The following is a 13699-nucleotide window of genomic DNA, read 5'->3' as shown; positions in this document are numbered from 1 at the left end:
ATTCTCTTTCAGCTAAAAAAGATAGGGGAGAAAGAGACGGTCTTTTCTTTTTTTAGTGAAGCATCTTGCTTTTCCAAAAGGGGGAGGTAGGAATGATACCCTGTACCCACTCCCTCACTCCTCCCCCACCCCCTCAAAAAAACAAAAATCCCACTCCCAGAGATATCCATTTATTTACAATGGGTCCAGTTATTTACAATTACCCAGAAACTTGCAATTGCCCAGTGGCTCTCTGACTCTGAGAAGAAATAAGAGGCAGAGGTAAAAACATAGACCAGAAATGAGAGTGTAGTGAACACCAACTGCAGTTCCCAAGGCCTAGTTGTCCAAAAAAACACCTGATAGTTCTGTGTCAGTCGGGTGTCCCTTTTGAAGGTGTCACTTTTTCAAGGTATCAGCAAGGAGCTTAGCACATTCAGGGAGGATGCTGTCACAGAACCCCTATTGGTCTCAGGTTTCAGCAACACAAAGGCAGAGCATAGGGCAGGGAGAGTGTTGCTCCATGAAATGACGCTTGTCTGGAAGTCCCATCTCACCTAGGTGGGAGGAACTCTCAAAAACTCATCAAGGCCACCTAGTCAATCAGGGTTATTTATCTGTCGTGGAAAAGACACCAGGGAGAGATGGCAAGGAGGGACCCTTGTTCCCAGCCCCTCCTGCAGTGCACACAGCTGTTGGTAGAAAGAGACAACTTTGTGTGCCCTTACCTATGGACATCCTTGATGTGTGTGTGTGTGTGTGTGTGTGTGTGTGTAAGCCATACTTGGGTATGTTCATGCACATCTATGGCTTGTGTGCTAACACAGGGAGAGACACGCTCTTTGATAAGTTATAGAGTTCAGTGAAATCAGTTCTGGACTAGACACCAGAACACCTGGCTTCCCTCCTCTCCTCCCTGATTGTCCTGGCCTCGATCTTCTCACCCACAGAGTGCAAGTTGTGAGGTCTGTCCCAACGAGGATCAGATGAAATAAGGTACATGAAAGCACTATATAAAGTATAAGGCAATAGAGTACTGTAAGAAGTCATTATTTATGATGAATAAGCAGGAAAGAATCCAGATGCCAATTATCTTGCTAACTTCTCATGAGGCTAGGCAATCTAGCCAGAGGGTGGTGAGTGGGTAAGATTTTCCTCACTTACATTCACAGCCAATATGTAAATCTATAATACACAGGTGTCTGAGTTCTATTATTTATAAACCTATTTTAATATGCTATATTGTTTCTAGCTCTCTTCTGGTTCTCCAGGCAATAGGAAACACCAAATTGAGAAAAGTTCTTTGCAAATTAACTGGACCAGAAGGGATTTTTATCACCTGTTTGTAGACCTAACTTATTCGTGTCACTAATTTCCAAGCAATGGACGTCACGATTATAATCGTGTGTTCTGATGTGAACCTCTTTCCTCCTACAATTTTCCCCCTTATAAAATCTGCCCCAAATTTCCTGGTGTTAGTTAATGTAAGTAATAAAGAAGTTTTACGTGTGTTTGTTTGTCTGTATTAAGATATATTTGCCAAAGGTTTGGGAACCTAAAATTGGAATATTTAGTAAGCCGCTACTGACATTTATCACCTTCTTTGGGATTTACCACTAACCCAGTGACGTTATCTTTCTTGAGCTAAATTAAAAGACAAATTCAAATCCTGCATGGTAGCCACCAAAAGCATATATTTGAAAAACAGAATTCAGCGTGCCATATTATGCATTATTTAATGGTATGCAAATTATAAGTCAGACAGTTAGGAAAACCACACTTCAGCATTAATAAACAGCAGCACTACTACTACATTAATTATGATATTGCTATGATTTATTCCCAAGTTTTGCATGTTGATTCTCCTTGAAAATTTATGCCATCTGATAAGCAGTAACCTCCTTCCCCTCCTACACCTCCTACCCATTCCTCAAATCTGTTCCTCCTACCCACCCCATGGATGTCTGCAGGAAACGGGTACAGAAATACAAAGTCATAAGCAGCTGCATTGTCTTATAAGCATCAATAATTAAAGAACAAGCAAACACCACCTAAAGCTCCAACATTTATTGTGTCAATGTTAAGCACACTTTTTAAAAGACAACATAGAATGTATAGAAACAAGGGGTTGGGGGACTCATGCTCGATTCCACAATACAGGTAATTAGGTTGGCTGGTTTCAAAAGGGCCAGGACGTCACTCAGGACAGCAATGGTCCATGGGCCCTCTATATGGGACTGATTCACCGTTCCAATGTGGGTCTGTTTTTTTGCTTTTACTTTTTTTTAAAAAATATAAATAAAATGGCACTGCAGGCCTGGGCAGGAAGGACTCTGCAGGACTCTGTCTTCGCACAACGGCTTCTTGGAGGCTACTGTCGGAAAACATCACAAACTAGCAGGATGACAGGCCACGCAGATGTCGGCTGGGCAGCACGCGTCCACCCCGCCCCTGGGGACTTCAAATTTTCTCAGAACTTAAGGGCTCTCGAGCTTCCATCCGAAAACTGCCACACATCTTGAGCTCTCTGGGTACTACGCCGAATGGGGGTGTGTGAAGAACCTAGAAGGAGGTTGGAGACAGAGGAAGGGGAAAAAAAAAAAAGTACAGGTGTGACTTGGCCCAGTGATTTTCTGTTCTCTAACTAGCTCTTTAAAATTATAACTTAAATCAACCACAGGTTGAGCCACTGGCATCTTTAAACATGATTTCAAACTCTGTCCCCTCCCCCCAAATCTCTGCCCCCTGAGTACCTTTCCCATGCCTCCCTCCCTGCCTTCCCCACAGAGGACCCAGACCCGCTACCCGATCCCAATCGTATGGTAGTCCTAATAAACTTGGGACACACCTGGAAGGAAACACTTTCCCTTATGACTGAGAAAACTGAGTAGGAAACAGTCCTTTGGTTGAGGAGAACAGGGGAGGGAGGAGGGAAGGGGGACATTTCCTTAAAATAATAATAAAATTATAAAGAAACAAAAACTCAAAATTGATGTAAAAGCAGCACAACGAAAACATGAAATGTCATCAAGTTCAACGTCAAAGCAGCCAACGATTTACAAGAGGCGAACACATCCCTGAAGAGGAAACCAGAACCCAAAATAGTTGCTCCCAAATTGCACCAAAAACTGCCTGTAGTTTCTTTCAAACATGCAGTTTTCTTTTCTTTTCTTTTTTTTTTTTTTTTTTTTTTTTTTCTTTTTGGTAAAGGGGGAAGGCAATGGTGAAGGGAAGAAGGGAGTGGTTATTCTCCTCCGGGGTTCCTCCCTTTGCTGTGTTACATTGACTTGAAGCAGCAGAACTGGGAGTCCGGATGTGCCGAGGAAGAGGGCTACCACTGTGGCATTCCAGGGCTCGTTGCCATGGCGACCCGAAGCAGGGGCCTGGGGCCTCCTCTCCCCCGACTTGGCGCCGCAGGAGGCCCAGGGTCTGGAGCTCAGCTGCTCTCTCGAATGCCCCCTGCGCAGTGGAGACCAGGGCTGAGGGACCTCCTGTGTCCAGGTGGGCTCTGGGGAACCCCGTTCCCAGTCCAGCCCTGCCACTGTCGTGGAGGCCCCTCTGGCTGATACCCCCATCGAACCCCTTTGTCAGACCTGCTACCAGTATTGAAAGCTCTAACAGACAAAATACGGCCTGGGCATGTACCACGCTCTACGTTATTGAAAAGCACAGCCCCCTATGGGTTTGGGCGGGGCGGGGTCGGGCCCCCTTGTCCTGCATTAGAGGAGAGACATTGGGGAAATCGCTTAATTTGCCCTTTCTGCTGAATCACAAGGACCTAATATATACGCTCCCTTTAAGTAGTCTTTGCCACTTTACAGAAAGGAAAAACAGTATTTGGATCAACCGTTGGAGTTGTTCAGGCAAGTTTAGGATCTTGAGTACAAATGACCCAGGTGAACTGTACTGATCTCCTTTCCCCTTTTGGAAGGGAGGAATTAATCGCTTCCCACGACCACAGATGACACTGGGAAATAGAGAGAGAGAGAGAAACAGACCCATCCCCCCTAAAGGCTGATTCACTGGCCATGTGTTTTACTCAATGAAACAGAGGGCTAATGGGATAACAAGATGACAGCAAGGAAAAGTGCACACCCAACAACCCATGTCTACAATTTGTAGCTAGAGCAGCCCTGGAATAAACGTCCAGAATCCCAATTCTGGCTGTGTGTTCCGATGTCCGTTGCTCTAAACATGGGTTCATTTAGTTTTAATTGGGAAAGCGGCAGGGCCTTAGGAGACACTTAGGAAAATTTGCTAAGTGCCTCGTGCCTGTTAAAAAGTTAACGGTCTTTTAAAAAATATTTTTCCAAGCAGGTTTAAAGAACACTGCCAATCCCATCCTCACACTGGCAAAATTCCCACATTTCTTTCGTTTCTTTCTCTCTTTTTTTTTTTTTTTTTTTTGTTTTAAATGGGAAGTTGTCTGAAAAAGAAAAGAGAATGGGATGGGTACATTCTTGAACACACCAGGCCCAGGGACGATGGAGTAACAGAATCTTAATGAAGAGAACACGACTACAACACAGTCCTAAGAACTCATGTTAGTGTGTGCACGCGCGGAGCAGGGGAAAGAGGAAGAAAGAAAGAAAGAAAGAAAGAAAGAAAGAAAGAAAGAAAGAAGAAAGAAAGAAAACACCGTATTTCCTCCCTCTCACTCTGAAGTGTTCGAAGCAGGACAGGATGGGGCCTGAGGCTCCTCAACTCCTTTTCAGGAAAGCCTGAAATATCCCAGCACCTTTGAACAAACTTTTAGTGTCTGTGAATAAACCTCATTTCCTTATTTCTCCAAATGAAACGGTATCTAACTCCCACTGCCACTGCCTTTCAAATCCTCACTTCCAGCATCATGAACGTATACAGTATGGACTTATTACACACACAAAAATGGTATTTAAATAAACAGTTCTAGCACAGAATGCCCTGGGAAAAACTCAACTACTCCACACTTCCTGCCACGGCTGGTACAAATGAAGAAACAAGTGTTCACCCCACTTCTTAGCCACCTTTGCAATGATTTGGCTTCGGTCCTTTTGTAGGGTCCTAAACAAAGAGAAGATAGGAAATGGTCTCAGGATGGGGAGAGCCCACGCACTGGGAGGGTTTCTAAGTTAAAATCTGTGAGAAATAGTATTTGCTGTACTCCTGTTTATTATGAAGCTGTTCTCAAAATGAAGATAAAAAGGAACATTGACGCGTTAAGAGTTCAGGTGGGTAAAGAACATTGCATCAACACATCTGGGGTGTCGCATAAACTTGAGAATTCTGAAAACTGTTAATATCCTCAGCATTTCCTCATTTTAAAAAAATCTCGAATTCATCCTCTGTTGGAAATGTTTTTTGTTATTTTGCATTAAGACTTTTAATTCGGGGGTTCCAGATACAGATGTCAGTTATAAGTTATATTTTTATTGCCTAGATTTTCATGCTCGTATTGTTCACTCAGCTTCAGAAATCATATTTTATAAGAGGGCTTCAATAAGCCAGGAGACTGAGTACCCTGAAGAACGTGTCTCCCGATAAATTTATTTAACTTTGGGACCATGTAAATCAAACATAATCTGTGATTTATCACCACATGTTTGCACCCCTCCCCATTCCCCATTTGATTTAAGAAATTTGAACATACAAGTAAGTATACAGTATCTACCATTAATTCTGTCTGTCAGGATGCAAAACCTAATTATGCTAAGAGCATCATATATTGAAAAATTAAAATGAACACTGTATATAAAACTTGCACAGCTGCACTCATAGCTCCTAATAAAAGAGTAATAGGGACACACAGTGGTTTTATGGACATTTAATACGGTGGAGCAGAAGTCACCACATCGCAAACTGGCATGGCACTGGAGAATATTTCTATCTTAAATAGCATTCTGGATTCAGTTGTGAAGTAACCTAATTCAAAACACAAATATCTCCTCTCAGGTCACTGCCAATTATCAAGTTCTGCAAGATACATCCATCTGATCCCAGCCCCTGTACCCAACCCCAAATCTTCTCTCACGGGATTCCTCTCTGCCTCCACTCTCTGCTTCCCACCCAAACTGGCTTTTAAAAAAATACACCTACTTTCTGTGTATTTTAGAAGGATAAAACTATTCCTGTCTCAGATAAAAGGCATTACATGAAAAGGCCACCTCACAGGCACCAGGGCATAAGAACTGAGCAACGAAAATGCTACCACAAGAAGACAACAGAACGGCTTTTGTTTTGGTTTTTACAAAAAGAAGAACAACGTTGTATCCATTCATCTACACTGGGAACAGGGAGACAGTATCACAGAAGTATGTGTTTTAATAAAGCAAATAGATGCTGCAGCATGCAGTATTTGTAAAACTGACAACACAGATTTCTAAGGAGGGGTTTTTATAATGGACCTAAGTTGCTTTTCAAAGGCTATGTTTCATTCATAAATCTGTTGGTTGGGCAAAAGATCACTGAAGCATATTCCCCCCTCTCATTTGCTACCAGTCAGGAAGACACTATAAAAAGTTCTAAAAGATCTGTCCCATCTCTGGTCCCTAAGATCACAGGATCACAAGGCAAACCACCATATATCTCAGGAAATCAGTGGCTGATTCCACAGATTTGCCACATCTGGCTGAACTACTGGTTACTTCTCTCTCTCTTTCTCTCGTTAACATGATGCCTTTGTTTCTGGATATTTATGGGGGGGGGAGGGTGATGTTATTTTTGGTATGAAGAAAGACTCATATGGAAATGAAAGAGCTAACTTTTTAAAAAATCTTTTTTTACATTATGTTCTAAGATAGGGCAGGGGAGGGAGAATAGAAAAGAACTTTCAGACAACAAGAACAGCAAAAAATCCAAAGGAAATAAAAGTTTAAGATGCTATTACCAGTCAATTTTTCATTTATATCTGGATGGATTATTGTTAAGACATGAAGGGAAAGTTTTTAACATCAGACTGAAAACACTTTCCATTTCTTGAAAATTATTCTAGAACTATAAAATCTAAAAACTATTTCCATGTTTTGAGATATGTCTATTTTAATATAGTAAGCACTTTATGTTCCTTTAGGGTATAATGCACGCATCAAAATGCCCATAGAAATAATCCTGAAAAAGACTGACTGGCCTTCTCTTAAAACCTGTTATTTTCTTGAAAGTAATTTACAGAGTGTGTCAAATGAGGACACAAGAAGCTTACATTGTGTACTTTAATTTTTTTTATTTTTTTCAATAAAGGGACAAAATGGGTGTATGAACAGGTTAATGCAGACAACTGCCAAAAAAACACAGACAGTGGTTTTTCCAATAGAACTTAACAAAGACCAGAAACAAATACAATAAAAAGCCAGGTTGTAATGACCTTTGGTCATCCAAATAAAAAAAAAAATAAAAACAAAGAAAAATAAAAGATCAAATTAAGTGCCTCTGTTTTGAACAGGGCACATAAGCAATAATAAATAGTGACTCCCATAGTAAAAGATAAAATTTCAAGTTACGACAAACAGCTTTCATTACAGGAATAGAAAAGGCCAATAACAAAATATTCTGCATTGCCATTTACAAAAAAGTATTGACTAAAGCGGGCTTTCTCTTTAATATGCTTTGCATATGAAATTCTTTCCAATCTAAATATAAAGCACCATTTAGTTTTTGGCAATGAAAAAAACTGCAAAACATTGTTTTTGTTTTTTTTTTTCCTTTTTTTTCTTTCTTTCTTTTACTGCATATGAAGGTAAGATGCTGGAATGTAGGGTGATAGAAGGAAAGGGACAAAAAGCACACTACATAACAAACCAACGTTATTAGCTTGCAGTACTGCATACAGTATGGCAGCAGGAAAAAGGAACGAAAAAGGATATGTACAACCCCTATGACAGCCATCCGTGTGACATTCTAGCAGGCTCCCCCAAACCGCCATTATATGGCTTCTCATCTGTACAATGTCACACTTTTTTGTTTGTCTCTCTTTTTTTTTTTTTTTTGAAGCATACAAATAATTTGCACTATATTATCCTGCCAAATTAAAAAAATATACTGTGGCAGCCTGTCTTTTTTTTTTTCCACTACCAAAAAAGGTACATTGATACCTTTTAAGAGAACAAGCAACAATTAAAAATACAAGCTTCAATATAAATACTATAGTGCCTAACACTAGATGAACATTTAATTCAAATACCATTCTAGAAATACAGAAAAAAGACCATAAATGTGTTTTAGCATAGGAATCAACATGAGTGTGCATTTTCCTATATTTAAGTACTATATAATCTTAAACCTTTCCCCAATGTATGTTTTTTTTTTTTTTACAACCTGAAGAGCGGTGTGTATCCAAGGCATAGAATTTCCACTACCATTTTTAAATGGATAACAAGTCTTGTAACACCACCAAGACAATGGAACCCTAAAATGCAGTTCCCCCCTAAACATAATGAAGTGTTTTTTAAAAAAATTTTTTTTCTTAACATTTATATTTAAAAAAGTTTTGTACAAAAAAATCCTTGCACTGTAGAAGCGAAAGCAATCATTCATTTCTATGTTAAGTGTATTCTGTTTTCCATTCACAGCGCTTGCAATGTTGAGTCCGAGTAAGTAAGCTCATTAGTCAAGTAAATGGCTGGCAAAGTTTTTTTTTTTTTTAGTTTTTTTTTTTTTAAAAATGCTCATCAATGAGATTGTGTTCAATTTTTTTTTTTTTTCAGCATTCTTGCAACTTTTCCCTTAAGTATAGACCTGTAAACTGGGAAAATTGTACAGTGCACTTAATTGTCCTATCTGAGCAGGTTTATTTTATACTCAACCTCTGTATCTCTGATTAGAGAAAAGATACAGATATTACAGGCAGAGTCAAGTGCTATTTGAACACCAACTGGGGCAGATGCTAGCTTAATAAAAAAGAAAAAATTAAAAAAATAAAATAAAAACAATGAATCCTCTTCCATGTTAACACAAATAGCACACAGTGTATGGAAAAGAAAGGAAGTACAACTTTTAGGGAGCACAGACATATATACTGCTACTCTTAAAATTCTTTCTCTTCTTTTTTAAGAATGTCACATTTAAACACAAGTCTTAAGAATTCATAGTTAATCATCATTGTATCAATATTAGCTTATACACCTGTTCTAGTTTAAAATGGCAAATAGTACCACGTTGTGCTAAAAGATAACGTATTTTCTTCCTCTGTTACCCTCCTGTCAAACCGTATTGTCAGTCTCTTCTTTTCAATATGGTCTACGAGGTCTTAAAGTTTATCATTTGATTGTCCCTTTGACAACCAAGTAGATCTGGATCTATTTCTTTTGGTGCCAGAATTTTTTGAACAGACATTATTTAAGTTATCTTCATAAAATGAACTCCTTACTAATGTTTTTAATTGTATTCCGGGGCTTTTGCACGTTGCACATTCAATTTAATCATCATTTAAAAAAAAAAATAAAACTTTGGGCAAAACAGCCCATTTCTTTTAAGCTCTCACCAGGAGCAAAATAGCGTTTATACTGGTATAATCAGTTTTGCTTATAAGATTAAACTAAAGGGAAAATGATGATTAACTAGGACATAGTGGGTCATATTTTTAGGTAGCCATTGTTGTGAGAAATACAATATAGAATTATATGCTAGGTCCTAAGATTTCTTACCTCACCCAATGCTGAATTAAGCTACAAGTTTATAACAAGTAGAAAGAACCATCAACGTGGTTTTAATAGATCCAAGGCACTCATATTTTAAAACCAAATGATAGAATAAACTTGTTTTGTTTTTCTGTTAAAATTTGTCAATTCAAGGCCTTTTTTTTTCCTCTCCAATTGATACATTTAACCCTCTAGAGACAGACATTTAGCTCATAGAGATTTTCTTTCAGTGCTGTCTATTCTGTCTTTAGAGGGTTAACCCAAAGACTGTTTTTCCTCCTCACGTTATAAAATAAAACTGTACATGATATGTATTACAGAATGTATGCAGCATGGTCTTTTTCTCTCTCTCTCTCTTTTTCTCTCAGAACGGAACTGGAAACAGCAACATGTTTGCTCAGCAACGAATCGGGGACAATTTAAAATAGCCATAACATACCATACATGCTGTCTAAGTTTAAAAAAAAAAAAAACATACACAACATGTAAATTATTGCACAAGAGAAAGGCTCAAAGTTTGCGTAAAATGCAATAGTATTGCCCCATACAGATCATGCATTCAAACGGTGAGAACATAAAGGAAAAAAAGAAAAAGAAAAAAAGAAAAAGAAAAAAAAAAACAGGTGTGCTGGTGACAAGCACTCTCATATTCTTAGCTTCCGTTACTTCTGTTTGTTTGTTTGTTTAATCACATGGGACTAGAAAAAAATCCTACAGGGAGTGGGGCTGGAGGGCGATGGGGAAGGGGGGGTGGTGAAAAAAGGAGGTGTCAGGTGGGAGTGAGGGAGGGGTATTAATATACCTCTATTCAGTTTTTATATCATTATTCAACACTCGATCACTGTGCCATTTTTTCATGTGTTTCTCCAGGGTACTGTACACGCTAAAAGGCATCTTACAAATTTCACATTTGTAAACGTCCTTCCCCACCTGGCCATGCGTTTTCATGTGCCTGGTGAGCTTGCTACTCTGGGCACAGGCATAGTTGCACAGCTCGCATTTATAAGGCCTTTCGCCCGTGTGGCTTCTCCTGTGGACAGTGAGATTGCTACAGTTCTTGAAGACTTTCCCACAGTACTCACAAGTGTCGCTGCGTCTGCCCTCTTTTGAGCTGGGCCTGCCCGGGCCCGGACCACTAATATGGGGCGTGCTCCCTCCACTTCCCGTGCCGCTGCGCCCCGAGATCCCTCCGTCCAGCTCCCCGGGCGGCGTGGAGAAGCGCAAGCTCCCGTTCTCCGAGGAGTGCTCCGACGAGGAGGCGAAAGGCGATTGTCTGGAGTCTCCGAAGCTAAGGAAGGGATCTTTGAGCTGCCTGGAGGCCGCGTAGCCAGCGAGCCACTGCGAGTACACGTTCTCCGTGTTGGGCATCGCGGCCGGGGGCAAGTCGAACTCCTTCTCGAGCTTGATGCGCTTGGAGAAGGGGCTCAGCGAGCTGGGGCTGCCCAGCAGCAGCTTTTTGGACAGGCCCCCCGAGGCCGACTCGCCCGGGGAGCAGCCGCGGCCGTTAACAGTGCCATCGTCTATGCGGTCCGACTCGCCGGCCACCGAGTCTTCGTCGCAAGTGTCCCTGTGGCCCTCGGCCTCGGCCAGGTGGCCGCGCTTGTGTTTCTCGCCCAGGACCTGGTGGAAGGCCTCGCTGAAGTGCTGCATGGAGCTGAGCACCATGCCCTGCATGACATCAGGCAGGGCGCGGCCCTCGTCGCCCACGCCCACCACCGCGCCCCGCGAGCTGTTCTCGTGGTGGCGCGCCGCCTCCAGGCTCAGCCCGAAGCCGTAGTCCACCCTCTCGCTCTCCGTCAGCTCCTCCTCCTCCTCTTCCTCCTCTTCTTCCTCTTCCTCGTCGTCCTCCTCTTCCTCCTCGTCCCCATTCTCCGGGATCAGGTTGGGGTCGTTCTCGCTCTTGAACTTGGCCACCACAGACTTGAGCGCGCTGCTGGCGCTGCCCACCAGGTCGCTGGTGCCGGGTTCCGGGGAGCTGGCGGTGGAGAGGCCGTCGTCGGACTTGACCGTCATGGGGGATGACTTGTGCATGTGCGTCTTCATGTGGCGCTTCAGCTTGCTGGCCTGCGTGCACGCGTGGTCGCACAGGTTGCACTTGTAGGGCTTCTCGCCCGTGTGGCTGCGCCGGTGCACCACGAGGTTGCTCTGAAATTTGAACGTCTTGCCGCAGAACTCGCATGACTTGGACTTGACCGGGGGCTGGGAGGGAGGAGGGGCGGATTGCAGAGGAGGGAGGGGGGGCGTCGCCAGGAAGGGTGGCTTGCTACCTGGCTGGAATGGTTGCAGTAACCTTTGCATAGGGCTGGGCCGGCCTGGGGACAGCGGTGGGCTAGACGTGTTCCCTGCCAGCTCTCTAAGTCTCCTAGAGAAATCCATGGCGGGAGGCTCCATAGCCATTGGATTCAACCGCAGCACCCTGTCAAAGGCACTCGGGTGATGGGTGGCCAGGGCCATCTCTTCCGCCCCCAGGCGCTCTATGCGGTGGGGGTCCAAGTGATGTCTCGGTGGTGGACTAAACAGGGGGGGAGTGGGTGGAAAGCGCCCTTCTGCCAGGCCGGAAGCCTCTCTCGATACTGATCCTGGTATTCTTAGCAGGTTAAAGGGGTTATTGTCTGCAATATGAATCCCATGGAGAGGTGGCTGGGAAGGACATTCTGCACCTAGTCCTGAAGGGATACCAACCCGCGGGGTCAGGGGACTTCCGTGTTCGCTTTCTAAGTAGATTCTTAATCCATGAGTGTTCTGTGCGTGTTGCAAGAGAAACCATGCACTGGTGAATGGCTGTTTGCAAGTTGTACATGTGTAGCTGCTGGGCTCATCTTTACCTGCAAAATAATACAACACCAACATCAATGTTTAATCGTGGAGGAGGACGTTAGCAATTGCTTATTTATGGTTCACCTCCAGCCTTCCCTGCCCCCCGCCCTCCACCCCACAGGCCTAAGCCCTCACCGATCTATAATATTCCCTGTGCCTAGAATTGGTGCCTGGTTCATCTGGTGGCTGGTGCCCAATAAATATTTGTCGAATTGGTCTTTCTGCCATTTCATTCGGTTCTAAGAATTTTAAATCCGATCTCCAAAGCAGAGAAATCTGCACCAATTCAAGCTTGAGAATGAGGATCCCTACATTCTAAGGAACCTCAGCAAACCTCTTCTGAACTCTCCAATCTGTCACCAGCTGTGGTTTGGGGCAAGCTATTTCATCTCTGTGCCTCTGTTTCCTCATTTGTTAAGTGAGGGCCTTGGACAAGGTGACCTAAGGGAAACTTTTCTGCTTCCTAAATCCCATCGTTCTATTCTCCCCTGGGTGGCAGGTGAACTTTCTAAACAGGCAATCATTTCATAGGGATATCAAAAAAGAGAAGGTCAACTCATTACAGTTCTCTATGGCCCTGGAGATGCTTTTAATCTTAGCCTGAAACACACTAATTGTTGATATTGTTAAAAATGGGAAGGTACTCCTAAAATAATTCCAAGGAAGAGAGACTAGCAACATTCTCACATCCCAGCCTTGTGTGAGGATCAGTGAGTCCCAATCCTGGTTCCACAACACCCTATGGGGACTCCCATTTTTATCTCAAGGGATGTTGCAAAAAATCTCAAAAGAGAAATTTAATTTGGATTTAACCAACAGGCCGTATCAAATCTTTAGGAGTTGTTCCCCCAGTCACACAAATGCAAGTCTGGAGAAGTTAGGAGGAGCGGCTGGTGCCAACTTAAGCAGACACAGCATCCTAGTTTAAGAACAGTTAAAGCAGCCAGCACCATGACGGGCAGCAGGCTGAGAAATGCTACACTATCCTCCTCCTCATTATTTTGAGAGGCTAACAACGAGAACCAAATTATACAACATCCTGCGCCCTCAGCTGAGCCTCAGCTCCAGTTGAGAAAGAAACAGAAAGATACAGTTCAGCTAGTCAACTCTTTGGCCAGTAGCCAAGCCGTCTGGAGAGGGGCCCTGCTTAAGTCACATTATTTCTCTCTCGCTGAAAAGAACCCGAGAGTGGTAAATGCCACTTTGGCAAAGAGGGGGCCAGCTTGACTTCACGATCATTCATTTTTGGAGATAGCTAAATTAAAAAAAAAAAAAAAAAAAAAAAAAAAAAA

The 13699-nt window shown here is 42.7% G+C and overlaps 1 protein-coding gene across 9 annotated transcripts in view; it reads right to left on the bottom strand.

The window, feature by feature from the left end:
* Window positions 1–2031: 2031 nt before the first annotated feature.
* The window catches only part of BCL11A (BCL11 transcription factor A), a 101079-nt gene continuing 89411 nt past the window's right edge, over window positions 2032–13699 (bottom strand). For 5 of the 9 annotated variants that reach the window (XM_040453654.1, XM_040453657.1, XM_040453655.1 and 2 more), the window contains one exon: window positions 7158–12415. In XM_040453654.1, the coding sequence (XP_040309588.1) occupies window positions 10395–12415 (2021 nt within the window). In that variant the 3' untranslated portion in view covers window positions 7158–10394. Of the gene's footprint in view, window positions 2542–7157; window positions 12416–13699 lie in introns of those variants that run through there. The other 4 variants (XM_040453658.1, XM_040453656.1, XM_040453660.1 and 1 more) reach the window with 3 other exon arrangements.

This window comes from Herpailurus yagouaroundi, unplaced genomic scaffold (assembly GCF_014898765.1).
Source record: "Herpailurus yagouaroundi ecotype Mexico unplaced genomic scaffold, PumYag 210, whole genome shotgun sequence".
NCBI lineage: Eukaryota > Metazoa > Chordata > Mammalia > Carnivora > Felidae > Herpailurus > Herpailurus yagouaroundi.
Note: the sequence above shows the minus strand (reverse complement) of the source record. Positions and strands in the feature narration are given on the sequence as shown.